Source organism: Folsomia candida, unplaced genomic scaffold, assembly GCF_002217175.1.
Source record: "Folsomia candida strain VU population unplaced genomic scaffold, ASM221717v1 Fcan01_Sc001, whole genome shotgun sequence".
NCBI lineage: Eukaryota > Metazoa > Arthropoda > Collembola > Entomobryomorpha > Isotomidae > Folsomia > Folsomia candida.
The window spans coordinates 26,984,025-26,998,640 of NW_019091193.1; the positions used below are offsets into that span (position 1 = coordinate 26,984,025).

Here is a 14,616-nt window from a genome sequence, read left to right on the forward strand (position 1 = left end):
TGAACATACGTGTTCAGGTAAACACTTATTGCCAAAAAATGCCTGAGAAATTTTGGTTTTCCTATCGACTGTGAAAATTACGCATAACTTGTGTAGAATGATGATGCTATTATTGGTCAGATTTGTGACCAATACGGGGTCATAGGGGGTCAATCTTGCACAACCAAAGTCAGAATTTTTCAATTTGCACAGAATTATCTACTTATCTTACTAATCATTATTTTATTGAAGATGCGTACAAACTTTAAAAAAGAATAAAACTATTTTGTATTGCAACAAGGACAAAACACAAAACAGGCAGAAATTCATTCATCCTCCTCCTCCTCCGTTTATATACTGTTAGTTATAATATCTGGTTTTAACCATTTCGGAATTCGTTCATTGCTCCATTTATCTTCCGGCCGGGTGAGTTTAGCGTTTTTTTTTTAATTTTCGCCAAACACCGAGCTGCAGCAGATAGACGGATTGTGAGGTTATTGGTTGGTGATATTTAGATCGATCTGTGCATTTTCAAGCCTCTTCACTGTTCCAGACACGAATCGTTCTCACGTATTTAATAATATTACATATTATACGCAACAATGGTAGGTAGACAATGTTAAAAGGTTAAAAGTTCATGATGAAGAAGAAATCAGCAGTCCAACTTTGTTTGGTATTGTAGCTTGAGGGGTGGGTCGCGAAATCGCCAACGTGTAACGTACACAAATTTGAGGGTGTGATCCTTTCCTAAGAGTTCGTCATTGCACAGAACCTCGATCTAGGCAATATTAAATTAATTTTTGGTTATTATTAAGGTCAAATAGTGAGTAATTCCACGCCACGTCACAATTTTAATAAACTGGTAAATTTATGCACAAGATTTGCACAACGTGGCGTGAAAACTCAACAAATTTTGTTAACTCACATCTTTATATTTATCAATGGAATTTAAAGTTTTCTTGGCTATGTATTTCTTCAAATTAGTTATCGTTGCTAGAGCAGAGCATCGTATGAATCGACGTTTTAAAGCTTTCATAGATCCGCCACACGTTTCCAGACAAACGTTGACCTGCAGATGAGTTAAATAATTAACCAAACTGTGCGTCATTACATCGCAATTATTAATAGATAAGTAAATTACCTGTTCATCTAATCTATGACAGTCAGACTCTGTCGGTTTAGCCTCTTCCTTAACTGGCACGGTCGCATCGGCCTCTATTACGCTTATATTATTCGGCCCCACGTCCTTCGGACATGCTTGACCTCGAGATCTATAAAAGTCGCGTTCTCTCTTCACTTCGCCTGTAATTAATTTTAAAAAAATAGTTCCAAAATTTCAAAAATATAATAATTTTGCCACTTTTGAACACTCACTCTCTTGCAGATTTGGAACCAATTTGTACACAATGTCTTGCATCGTCCTATCAAAACTTATATATTGTAAGGGATGCGATTGGTGTATGACTATTTCACATTCCGGACACGTATTATTCTCCTCTAAATGTTTAACCAGGCAGGTTTTGCAAACTATTTGCAAAATTAGGAGAAAGAACAAAAACGTGTATTAATTAATTATCAATTCTTCTTCCAAATAAAAGCTGTGCGTTAAATATGTATCTCACAAGTATGAAGACACTCCGTCACCGTCGTAGCGTCGATAAGATAACCCCTACAAATTTGACAGGTTATGTAAGGGTTTAACGTTTTCAACTTTATCTTCCTATCCATCTTGTCCCCCGGTTGATGATTATTATATTGCACTCCACCCACACCTTAAAAAATAAATAAATCACACACCAATCCTTAAATCCTGCAAAACTGTATCAAATTAAACACTGTTTCTCCTCAAGATTTCTCTTACCTCTTAAAATACCAAAAAAACAGTAATACTCTCCTCAAACCGGCCACCAAACACCTTTTACACCCAATTTCAACAAGAAACCTTCATCCTGGGCCTAAATACTTGAAATAATTTCACTCTTTTAATACTTTTATTCACTTTGTCCCCTTTTTCTCAACCCGTTGTGCGAAACTCATCGTAATAAAATAATTTCCAACCAGTGAAAAACACAAATTTCTATTACGAAACTCTTCCCTTGTGACGATGAGATGACGAGACGTTGTTAAAATACCTCTGCTACATTTTCTTCACCGGAAATTTGCACATTTTTGGGAAAAAAGTCGGTGGTGAGACTCGCCTTGGGCGTTTCACTGATCACAACAGATTATGTCACCGTCTCATTTTAAAATTCATTGTGACTCGTCGTCAATGTTGCCTGCTAGCTGCTTGGCCAGGAATAAACTGCATTTGCACTGCGTGGAGGAAAGGAACGTCAAAAATCTATGGTGGGCAAGCGGTACGTGCTGCTGCTTTTAGGCCGGCGTTGGGGTTACGATGCATCCTAGCGTGGGGCGTGCTGCAAGAATGTGACCCGATTTTGACCCCTGTCTCACCCACGACGCGTGACCTTGACGAGGTCAATGGAATGGGTCACCTTATCCGAAACTAGTGAAGGTTGACCCTTGACATTCAGTTGAAATCTGTACCATTTCTTGTGTACGACCCCGAACAACCCGACACAAAGAATGTTACACAGAACAAAAGAACCCTCTTTTAGGTTGGATAGATGTGTAGAAAGAGCGAAAGAATGTTGAGTGAGGAATTCTCAATTTGGAAATAATTCGAAAAATTTTGTACACGTTTTTGAAATTATTATTTATTTATGAAGTATAACTTGGTGGATGAATCGTCTCGTCTCCATTTAAACGGAGTTTTATTGATTGGAGTATTTATTTATCAGTGTGTGCTGAATATGCATATTGCTTATCTATAAGATAAGAGATATACTTTGAATTGATTGCATTTTGTGGGTAGGATTTTTGCCTTGTGGACACACACTCATCATTGAATGTTGGTCTTCACTACGTTTCAGATTATCCTGATGGTTCTGGTGATGATATTTATGCACATATGCGAACTGGTTAGGGACGCGTATGCAAAAATATGTACGCGAGGAGGGAATGAATGGAAACTGGAATGAAACTTAAAGGAAAATATTGATTGATTTATTTCTGTATTTTTTTCGTTTCTGTGAACATAACATGACAAACATTAACTGAAAGTTGACAATATTTATTTATTTGTGTGGTTGGTACTCTGTCCGTATTTTATTAATTATTATCGAACCCTAATCACTGATAAACAAATATCTTTTCTATTTTTATTGGACCATATTACGTATTATTATCAATAATGTGGTGTGATTAACTGTCTTTATTTATTTATTGTAGTTAAGTACTGTGGGTGGGAATGGGTTTGCAGGGGGTGGAATATTTAGGTATTTTGTGTAGATGTCATAGATTTGTTATCACAAAACTATTTAGATGCTTATCCTAACTTAGGGTTGTTAGAGATTTGATCGTCATTTGTGACCCCCGTGCCATTTGTAGGATCCGTAATATTTGAAATCGTTGCTGGAGCACATTTCATCCGATTCTTTGGGCCCTCGGGATCCGTACCTGGACAGGAAACGATGCATAATTTAGTTAAGAAATTTTTGTAATATTTATTTGTATTAATAACAAAGTCTTCACATAAAGTAGCTGAAGCTACTTAATAATTGTGTCTATTTACTTGTATGGGATCAGGTTAGGTTTCTCGTTCTCGATCTGGCGCAAGAGTGGCGTAAAGATTCGCCAAGCCTCCGCCAACTCGTCGGAACGGACAAAGTGCATCTGTGAGCCGGTGAAAACGTCGAGGATCAAGCGTTCATATGCGTCCGGCAGTTTCACGTCCTGCAAAATCACGATTTTATCGGTTAAGGAAACATTTAATTTCAATTTTGTTCATTATTTGCCAACCTTGTATCGATGATCGTACGTAAGATCTAATTCGGTCTCCTCAATTTGGAAACTAATTCCGGGCGTTTTCGTCATAACCTTGGCGTACACAGCTTCACCGGGTTGGACTCGGATGACGAGCTCGTTCCGTTTCGCCTGACCGTGAAAAATGTCTCCCGGAACGTCCTTGTACTGCACGCGGACTTCAGCCTTGCGCTCGTTGAGGGCTAAAAAGCATAGATTTTTGGTTAGATTTAATAGAATGATAACAAATAATTGATTCACCGTTACCTTTCCCACATCGCAAAATAAATGGAACTCCGTCCCACCGCTCGCTATTTATTTTGCACACGGCAAGAGCGAAGGTGGGCGTGGTTGAGCCTTCTGGGACGGTAGGATCGTCAAGATAACCTTTTTGAGCGTCTTCACTTTCTCCTTCCGGGTCACCGATGTACTGGCCGAGGATTACGTCGTCCAGGGTGAGAGGCTTAATGCACTTGAGCACCTTGACCTGCAAGATTTAAATATTTAAATCCAGATCTACTGAAGGGATTTTTATTTATTTTCATTTTACTTTCTCATCCCGAATGTCATCCGGATGCGTGGAGGCTGGCTTCTCCATCGCGAAAAGGGACAAAATTTGAAACAAGTGGTTCTGCATGACGTCCCGAATAATGCCAAACTCGTCAAAGTATCCACCGCGACCATACGTGCCGAACGGCTCTTTGAACGAGATTAATACCGATGCAATACTTTCTCTGTTCCAGGTTGGGCCAAAGATGCGATTTCCAAAACTGAACAAATACAATTAATTATTTATCTACACGTAGTTTTCAAACTTATTATGAAATTTGGCATTATTCATAAATACCGAAGGGTCATCAAGTTCTGCACCATTTCTTTCCCCAAGTAGTGATCGATCCGGTAAATTTGCTCCTCTTTAAACAGTGAAGCTAAATGACTGCTCAACTGAGCCGACGATTCGCTATCTTTTCCAAACGGTTTCTCAATAATGACGCGTGTCCAACCTCTGGAAAGTAAAGTAAGTAAAGTGAAATACATGATAAATTAAACAACAAGACTGATTGAGGAGGCAATTTCCCAGTGGAAAAAGTGATCACTCAACCGAAGACGGAGCACTTAGTACGAGTTATTTATGTAGTCAAAAGTTAAAACGCTACTCATTATTAATTTATACCTCGTAGCCATGCACGTATTTCGCAAGCTGCTCGTCACCGGTTCGAACACGGAGGGCGGAAGGGCCAAGTAGAAGAGCCGATTGGCCGCAGCGTTCTTCTCCTTCTTGGCAATCTCCTGGTTGAGGAGTTCGAAATCGCGGCGACCATCGTAAGATCCGGCCACGTAGTCGTTCACTTGCCAAAACTGCTCGTACGCCTCGCTCTCATCCGGCTTCACCTGAATAATGAGAATGCATGTGAGTGAGATGATTAATTTAACAAAACCATGCTATTTTTTTGAGATAATGAATTACACTCATGTACGGCTCGCACTTGGCTCGAAGTTCGGGAATGGTCATTTTCGAGCGGGCGTAGCCAAAAAAGTACGTGTTCGTGGGTAAAAGTCCGTCACGATAGAGCCACCAAAGGGTTGGATAAATCTTCTTCTTGGCCAAGTCACCCTAAATAAATGGAAATTGTGTGGTTAAAATAATCCATAAAAAAAATAATGATATATTTCACGCCAAGCTGTGTAAACCGTGCTTTGTAAAATTGCAAAAAAATAATTGGCAAAATCTGGGAGCCAGCCAGGTTTAGTTCAGATAATAAAAACATCCCCCATTTTACACCCCTTCGATATCACCCATCTCACAAAGTTTACACGGTTTACAACCCGTCAAACAATCGTATGCATGTAAATACATACCGAGGCTCCCAAGATGGTGAAGATGTGCGGAATAGCGTCCAAATGTTCCATGGAGTCCCCATTCTGACTTCGTAGCGATTGACGCAACATTGCCAAGCAGTCGGGCCGACCGTCGCCTGAAATATCAAACCAACGTCACAAATTAGTGTCAAATTCGGTTTTTCTAATGTCAAACCGGGCACAAATTAGCGAATCTCTTGAACAAACCGACTAACCACAAATTGACTGTGTACAACCAATATTGCCGGACTCGAGTGAATATACTTGTCCCACACTCTTTGGTCACATTGACATTGGTCACAAAAACTCGTCAGCGATGATGAAGAAGAACAACTACTACTTTATCAGGTCGATGTTGGCATACTATTCGCGTCGTGCAACAAAATATACACAATTTGCTACCTCCAATCCAAACGAGACTGGCTACATAAATCTCATTCATGTAAATAAATACTGCAAGTTGACTTCTCCAGTTTTTGTATGGAATTCTGTTGCATTGCACTCCAATTTTTAGTAATGTCTCATATCTGCTATCCTGCCTGCCTGCCTGGTAGTGTTGAGGGAGAGGGGGCTAAATTACTAAATAAACGTTGGAGTGGATTTTCCCCAGTTCTAGCACAAACAAACCAATGTACATACGTATCGAGCTGTTGTAAATAAATATCCGACCCGTCCGTCGTTCGTTCTGTCCCATCCACTTAAACTGCATCCATATCGTACAAATATTACTTGAAGGGCATTTACTCTCCTCGTCCATTAAATCAACCACCACTTCATGAATTAATTAGTGACCGTTCCATTCAAACGTCACCAATCAGCATAAAATTCTATGCACGTCACAAAGTCAAAGTCAATTTTCGATGGGAATATATTGACGATCAATTGTCAACTAATTGATTAAAGTGGTGACGAGATGACGACTTTTTGGTGACGAAATAATTCCAAACTGATATTTTTTAGATAGCGAACCGTCAAGTGCATGGATGATGATGAGACGGCAAAAAAGAGAAGTAAGTGGTGGTCCGTCGTCTCATTTTCGTCTCAATTTGCCTCCCAACCACCAAGTACCAATAAACTCAAGTATTTATAAATCTCTTACTGGAAAATAACCGATAAATTTTTTTTGACCAAAATCCACCCTGATTGGCACTACTTTTAGTTAGCAAGCAGTGACCGCGGAAGCGTGGGAACAGAGGGACAATCTTCCCACGGTTATTCGATGTCCCCATCATCTACTAATGTTATGTAAACAAATCCCTCCCTTGTCCTTTAATGTCCCCACACCTTCCGCGGCCACTGTTAGCAAGGTATCAATTAAAATTCTCACCTGATACGATTTATTGTATCACAAAGTCTCCAGAAACCAATTAAACAAAATTGTTTTACAATTTCCCACCCAAACTCGCTTTTCCAGTAAAAAAAAGTAAAGTACGAGTAAACAAACCAAAAAAGAAGGACTGTCTCGAGTAAAGAATTTTGAGCAGAATTGAACCTAAATCGGCGTGTAAGTATTTTTGCGATGATGATGGTTGGGGATTAGTGAGATGAAAAGGTAGCACTGAAAAATACCTGTTCCTCTCGCCACTAATATTCACACCGAAGTGGGATGATGCCCATACAGAAGGCTCGTTATACTCGACAATAATAGAGAAAAAGTTAGTTTACAGATATCTAATAGTGGGCAGTAAGTAAGCAATAATAATCATGATGAGATGGCATTTTGCTCTCCCCGATCGTCCGTATATATTTTTCCTCTTGAAAAATTGCACCCATCGCTGGCAGTATGCATACTTTTCTTTCGTTTTATCAACACAGGAACGAATTGCATCCCATTTTTTTCGTTTTACTTGTTCTTCTATTCCATCATCCAACTGTTTCATCATTCATTTCATGATGATGATGGTGCGAGTTTAGGTAAATAATTGGGCAGGAGGAAGGGCTAGAATGTACTGGAAGAAGGATATGTACCGATGTATACCTCCGTATAATAGCAGTTGCGTCAAAACCTAGCAATTTTTAAGGTGTATCTAGCAAACATACGTATATACACAATAAATAAATAAATACTGAGAAATCCCATCATCATCATCATCACGGTCACTTTAATACCCAGTGAGAAATAGTAAAAAAAAAAGTAAGATTGATGCTGGCAAAGTCTGACTGACTGACAATTTGATGCTCATGGTGTGCTGATAGTATGTATGATTTACTAGTTTGTTCTCGTGGTTGGTGGGGATGATGAGCAGAAGATTAGCAAATTCGTGGGGTTGGGGTGGCGAGAATTAGAAAAAATAGCTTAAGAGAACCAGTATTATTTATTTTTCGGCCAATGGGGAATCCGACCAAGTGTCCAATCTTGGTTCATCTCAGCAGCAATTGTTATGTTCGAGATGATAATGAACGACCTTGCTCAAATAAATGTGGTGTTGGTGGCCAAAATAAAATGCATCCCGGTTAAAAAGCCGGTGGAAGAATCTCATTGTACATTTTTATGCGAATCTTAAAATGTGCCCCAATTTCGACTGATTTGATGTGTTTTCTGATTAAATGGCAATTTTTTCCTCTATTGTGTGGGCTGGGCGAAGAAAGAAAAACATGATAGCATAAACTAAATGCTATACCTGCTGGGTCGGTGGGTGTACTGTGAATTTTCAATTACTTAACGATTCTCTCTCCTCATAAAATGAGACTCTTTACACGCCACGAGCAATATGATAAGCATACAATTTGTAGAGAATCTCATTCTCAAAATTGTCGTTCAACCTCATAAATTTCGCTCCGCTTATTTACCAATATCGATTTGAAAACAAGTTCTAAAACGACTGATGCAAACTCATAAATCACCGCGGAGATTAAATCTTTATCAAGTTCCGTCTACATTTTCTACCTCGTCGCAAGTAATGGTCTCACCTAGGAGAGCATTTTTTCCCCTCAACGATCGAACGAAAGGTGATGGGAGGAGATCCGTTCAATTTAATGGTATCAGTTCGCTTGGGTACAGAAATTGTGATTTGCTTTACGACAAGAAACTTTTATTTTATGTGTCCCATTTTTTGAGTGGAAATATTTCAATGAGCCCAAACTAATAAAGGAAGTGAATCAATCTGCTACTACTACTTGAAATATTGGACACGAATAATAATTTTGAAATGCAAACTCGTACATACTTTCATCCTGATTACACCAATTTTCTCACCAAGTCGACTGTGTGTGGAGGTGCGATTTAGAATTTAAGTGCCATTTTTGCCTCATCACATCCTGCACAATCTATTCATTGATCAATACCGTGTGAAGCATGCACCCATCATTCATGTAGAACGGTGTGAATGCATGATCATCACCGTCTCAAGAAGATCAGGCCATTTCCTCTTCACTGGAGCATGATCATCATCTGCATGTTGTATATTATGCACATAGATACGTTGTATCGTGAGGTTTTTGGTGGTGTGGTTTCTGACGGGGCTACAATTCACCAAGTATTAACCTTTGTGCGGTGATAAATTATTCAGACTTGACGTTCGGTGGATCTATGTATGTCAGTCAGTCTGTAAAGTTGGTTTGGTGCTTTAAATACATGATAAGATTTGCCGCATAGCGTGACAGGCACGATTTTATTTTACACTACATTTTGTTACGAGTTATATGTAAATAAATATGCATCTAAAAGTGAGTGAGATGAGATTTCAGACTGAAATTTGCACACAGATTTTGCAAGTGAGCAGAAATTGCCAAGTTACATAAGTTAAGTTAGCTGGTCTGGTCGTAGTGTTTATGTTTATCTGCGAGTGCAGATTTGTGGCACATGTAGTTGCATCGTGAGAAATGTCATGCCATATAAACGGTGAGAAAATAAATGTATATGACCTACTGACCACTGATGCACTCCAGCCCAGTCGTCGTATTATGTATGTAAGTAGTTAAACTTTTACTGGATTGGATTAGCATGAAGTTTTGCTGATAAAGTATACTTATGTATTATACTTTTATCACTGGTTTAGTAAACCAATCGGTCTGCAGATAGGACACAATTATTCAAATAAGTGGTGAGCTGGTCAGTGGAGGCATGATTTTTCTGAGAATTGTTAATTAATAAGTGATGATATTCCCTCTCGTAAGTTGTGGTTTGGTTACACTAACCAGACCATAAATCAGACCAAAAGTCAACACGTATCATCATGATGATACATGACATATTTTTTTACAGTGTCACTTCCAATCTGCTCTGTAACCAATTAAGTTTTGCATACGAATCGAGCACGCGAAAGTTAATTCAATAATCAGACCGAATAAAAAACAATTCGCCAGAACTCTACAAGTTCTGCGATGCAAAAGCCTGACTACAATGGAACAGCAACGTCCTTGGAATCTGGGAATAATTTGAATGCGAGTCACGAGGTCATCGTCCAGTGTGCAAGCAAATTACATATGCAACAGCAGTGACAGAAATCGTTGTACATAAAGTGTAAAAATTTGACTTACATTCAAGCGCCTTCCTTATATAGTTTTTCGCCGCTTCCATTATTTCCGTCGTGGTGATGATAACCTCAGCAGTATTTTTTCTGTTCTTTACCCCACAGATTTCCGTCCTCCTCTTTGGCAACGTTTCTCTTTGTCCTTCAGGGAGAGCGTCCCTTTTTTCACTCTCCTCAATCTGACTCAACCTCGCGGCCAACTTCTTCTTGAACTCGGGACCGTCGATGACCGGGGAGAAATTGGTGGCCGCTTGTGGACAACTTGTCGGCAATTGTCGCTTCGCTCTTGACGACGATTCTTCTGCTTCGACGGGACTCTGCGGTGTGACAAGTTGTTTCCTGGTGAAGATTTGGTGAGGTTTCAAAAGTGGTGGCAGTGGTGGTGGTACAGGCGGAGTGAAGGTTTGGGGAAGCTGGGCTTCGGATTTCGGTGATGAAGTTTCCGCCTTCTGAGGTGGAGGTGAAATGTCACTGATAACGTTGTCCACTTGTGGCTGCGGTGAGGTCCCTAATGACGAATGCGACTCTGAAGAGAGTTGCTCGTAGTGGTGATCTTCGTGGTCGGGGTGATCATAGTGGTGAGGATGGTGAGGATGGCAATTCTCGTTGTTGGCGATCCACGAAGATGAAGTCGCCGCACAACTAGTTGTCGTTCCCAGCTCTACTCCTTTACTTGGTACGTCGCCTCTGAAATCAGATTGGTTAAGTATTTGTTAAGATGAAAATGTAAATTTCTCGAGACTCTCCTGAATGCAAAACAGTTTTCCTGACTGACTGCCTCCCTGCACCCACCTGAACCACTGCCCACTAAATAACAAGATATTACCAGCAAAAAAAAGCCGGTCCCGGTAATATTAAGATGTACGTGCAGGCAGGCAGGCAGATATACACACAACGACCCCGATATGCCTACATCTATGCATGTTTCACCAACTACGTATTTTTTGTCCATACTAATTAATGCCCATTTTGTGGCTAAATGTGAGACAAATGTTGTTATCGCGGTGGTGTTATCCACGCGTGGGTCTCTATCTCACTTACCCTTTGAACGTATGTATCTCAACCAACCTCACCCGGTGATGTTACCAATCTGGCCAGTTATGTCAAACTAATAGCTGACTAAAGCATGACATTTATGCGAAAATTGTCTGTTTTTTGCATGAACACGATGATGATTAAATCTACATGAATAATCCACCATTTAAAAAATATTAATCTTTATATCCGCTTAGTTTGGTTGGTGAAGCAATTAGCATTATTTTTATGATCTTGAATAACATGCATGCATCCAATCCAACTAGAATATTGAGCATCCCATCACCACGTTGGGCAATTGCATGTATGTACTTGTACACTAACCAAATGTATGTGTGTACATGCAGCCCTCAAATAATTGTTTGTCATCGTTTATCATCACAATAACTCGCCATCATCGTGTAGTTAATGAGTCGTCACAACGTGATGTTATCTCACTCACTCTACGTGCATGAACAAACAGTCGGCTTGATGAGCACACACGGGATGTCGTTACATTCGTAGTTCTACTTTATGTCAGAAGACCACTGGCCATTTAATTTTCACTCAGACATACATAAATCATCACAAGAGAAAAATCAGAGGCTGTGTGTGCATGGTCAATTACTTCGTGGTGGTGGAGCATGATTTATTAATGGGTTTTGCTATGTCATCATACTGCTAAGATGACATTATGGTCGATTATGATGTTTCTACGAGAAATTTTCTGGGCGAAATTCATCTCAGAATGGAGTATGCTCTCAGATTTTGACCAAATTAGCGTCAATCGATCAGAAATTTAGTTAATATGAAATTTGCAAACGACACGATCTCCCAATGTGCCGGTTTGGCAGAGATATTTGCATCTAAAGAGGAGAAAAAAGTAAAGTAGTCCTAAAGTTGACAAAATTTACACTTTCCTAATTTGCTGCTTGTTTTCTCCTCTTCGTTTGCAAATATCTCTGCTAAATCTGTGCATTGGGAGATAACGTCTTTTGCAAATTTCATACTAATTAAACTTGCGATCGAATGAGACTGGTCTGCTCTAAATCTGAGAGCATACGCTGGGAGACCTCCATTTTCAGCAAATGCATGTAAATAAATAAGCGACAACAAATTGTGAGGTACACGCGTGGCGAGAAAACTGGGGCTGAATGATGACTGAGCCCATTTTCTGATAAGCCACCAACGCATCAATCTGAATGAAATACAACACCACCACCATTTTTTTCGTCTTATTGTCATCGAGCAGTCGAAGAAGTGAATGAACGGGTTGAAGTATAACTACTATTTTGTGAATGAATGAATGAATGTTGACCGCGTATTTACAATAAGAAGTCTAACAATAGCGCATAAATTACTTTGTTGTGGGTCGATGCGGTGGTATTTACGTATGTGCGCATTTCGACGCCTGGGGAGGGAAACAATGCAAATACACAATTCTTCCATCCAACAACAACCGGATTAAATCTCTCGGCTACATTTATTTATTTACTTTTGGGCCGGAGATACATAGATGAAAGCAGCAATCTCCTCGATGTCATCCTTTGCGACACATGCTACACTTGTCTCAAATGGGATGAAATTTCATCACATCAGGCAATCCTTTGTCTGACAGTCTTTCCGTTTTGGTGGTGTGGCATGCTACATACACGTATGCCTCACATCGTGTCAAAATATGGACGTGTATCATCCTGCCTCATTCTTCGAGTTGAGAAATGCTCCAATGTTTTGTAGCATTAAAATAAATATGAAATGCTAAAATTCTGAAAAACTGAATCATCCCCAAATTAATAACAATAAAATAGAAAATACAATTTTGAAATTTTTATAGCTTGACTTTCTCACGTATTATACTAATTTTTGAAGAAAGTACATAATTTAATTTATTTTTTATCCTGCTTTTTCATTTCCCCAAATATTTCAATGTATTGGGAATATTGTACATCAAGTGAACTAGAAGACAACGAGGAAATTGGATAAGCATCCCATTTCCATTTCCAATGACTTCCCTCAGTTTACAGGGAGATCACGAAATCATGAAATATTTAATGCCGAATATCTACCCTGCAATCCAACCGGGACAAGAGAACAAGACTACATGTGTACATTTGTACATCCACATTTCCAGAAAATGGAGGAAAACACGCCGTGACAAAATTTAATTTCCTTCCTCTTCCTCCACTCTAAACAATTGTATCTTTATTACTGTATCACGGTCATGCAGGAATATGTAGTGGCTCCTCAAATTGAGACACAGTTTATGAGACCGTCTCATCCCAAAGCCTATTTCCACGCCAGAAAAACAGCCTCCGACCAAGTTGTGTTGCCCGTGCATTCCATAAATTTTCTCATGAAGAAGATGATGCCAAACGTGAACGTCGTTGGATGAATAGGAATGAAATTCAATCCAATTCACCAGAGAGAGAATAATCCTCCTCGTTACGTGTTTCGCGAGTGGAATTGTTGCCAAAATCGGGTATCTCGTTTTCCCCACGGCTTTCTTTACAACAGCAACAACAACGTGTATCTACTACATTATGGAAATTCTTTTAGACTTTCTCCAGAAAAAAGGATCTCGTCCTCATTTAAATATATGCGATGGACGCGTTACGTTACGTTTCAGCCCGTAAAGAAAGTGGTGGAAAAAAACTTTTAAATTTTGCACGAAGGATTTTGCACCATTCTTCTTGGCAGGAAAAAGAATAGCGATTTATTTAACAATGTTTTTGTCCAGTTAAATCCCAACTGAGGCGGAAAGCGGGGTCGGAATGAAAAGGTGGCCAAGAATGCGAAGAATTTTCAATGCAAATTTAATCCCTGGATAATAGACGCTTATTTCCAGTGACATGGTGTGCTTGCAAAGTGATGGGTTCGCTCTTTTTTTGCAATTCTCTCCTGTACGTTGTACAGCCTGTAGGTTGGAATAGTGTTCTTTGTCCTCAGTTAAGATGCAATTAAGGCTTAAAAAGATTGTCGTGCGAGTATGTAATCGGGACAAGAATGACCAACCGGATGGACGTTATTGAGCTAAAAGCTCTGTTTCCATCAAATATGCAGAACTTATGCTCCTCTATTTAAATTATGCCGTCTCATTAAATTAAGTAATTCTGCCATTTCTGCCATGTCCCATATAAAATTTGCAACCTTTTAACCTAATTACTCATCCTAAACTATGCATGACAAACTATTTAGCTCAAAACTAAATCCTTCCTAGAAATTCGCCTTACCAAGCCAAATATTGCGGTGGTCCTCCCACTCGTGTCCTGCACTATGACATGTATCCACCCTCATGTCACGTGTCGGTGTCACCCAGACTTTTCTCTCCTTGGACGGACAATTCCCTTACAAAATTTATTTCTACACTTACATTTCAATTTTTCCAAAATCCACTTCCACCCCAACTTTTTTCTGTTTAGTTACACAT

At 39.5% G+C, this 14,616-nt stretch overlaps 2 protein-coding genes across 5 annotated transcripts; both read right to left on the reverse strand.

Moving 5' to 3' along the window:
* Positions 1–194: 194 nt before the first annotated feature.
* Positions 195–2,729, reverse strand: LOC110850847 (polycomb group RING finger protein 3). The gene is made up of 6 exons (XM_022098435.2): positions 1,841–2,729; positions 1,602–1,751; positions 1,354–1,506; positions 1,121–1,281; positions 905–1,048; positions 195–757 (listed from the first exon to the last, which is right to left on the reverse strand). Exons 2-6 carry the CDS (start codon positions 1,705–1,707, stop codon positions 632–634), a joined length of 690 nt encoding a protein of 229 aa, XP_021954127.1. The 5' UTR covers positions 1,708–1,751; positions 1,841–2,729; the 3' UTR covers positions 195–631.
* Positions 2,730–3,023: 294 nt separating this feature from the next.
* Positions 3,024–14,603, reverse strand: LOC110843842 (glucose-6-phosphate 1-dehydrogenase). 4 transcript variants are annotated; one of them, XM_022091793.2, is made up of 11 exons: positions 14,420–14,603; positions 10,183–10,862; positions 5,704–5,819; positions 5,312–5,458; positions 5,018–5,235; positions 4,691–4,849; positions 4,394–4,613; positions 4,111–4,330; positions 3,841–4,046; positions 3,614–3,774; positions 3,024–3,498 (listed from the first exon to the last, which is right to left on the reverse strand). In XM_022091793.2, exons 2-11 carry the CDS (start codon positions 10,220–10,222, stop codon positions 3,402–3,404), a joined length of 1,584 nt encoding a protein of 527 aa, XP_021947485.1. In that variant the 5' UTR covers positions 10,223–10,862; positions 14,420–14,603; the 3' UTR covers positions 3,024–3,401. The 4 variants fall into 4 exon arrangements, with proteins under 4 accessions (XP_021947485.1, XP_021946745.1, XP_021949076.1 ...); XM_022091053.2 differs by lacking the exon at positions 14,420–14,603 and having other exon boundaries at positions 10,183–10,967; XM_022093384.2 differs by lacking the exons at positions 10,183–10,862; positions 14,420–14,603 and adding an exon at positions 7,031–7,285.
* Between the last annotated feature and the right edge of the window lie 13 nt (positions 14,604–14,616).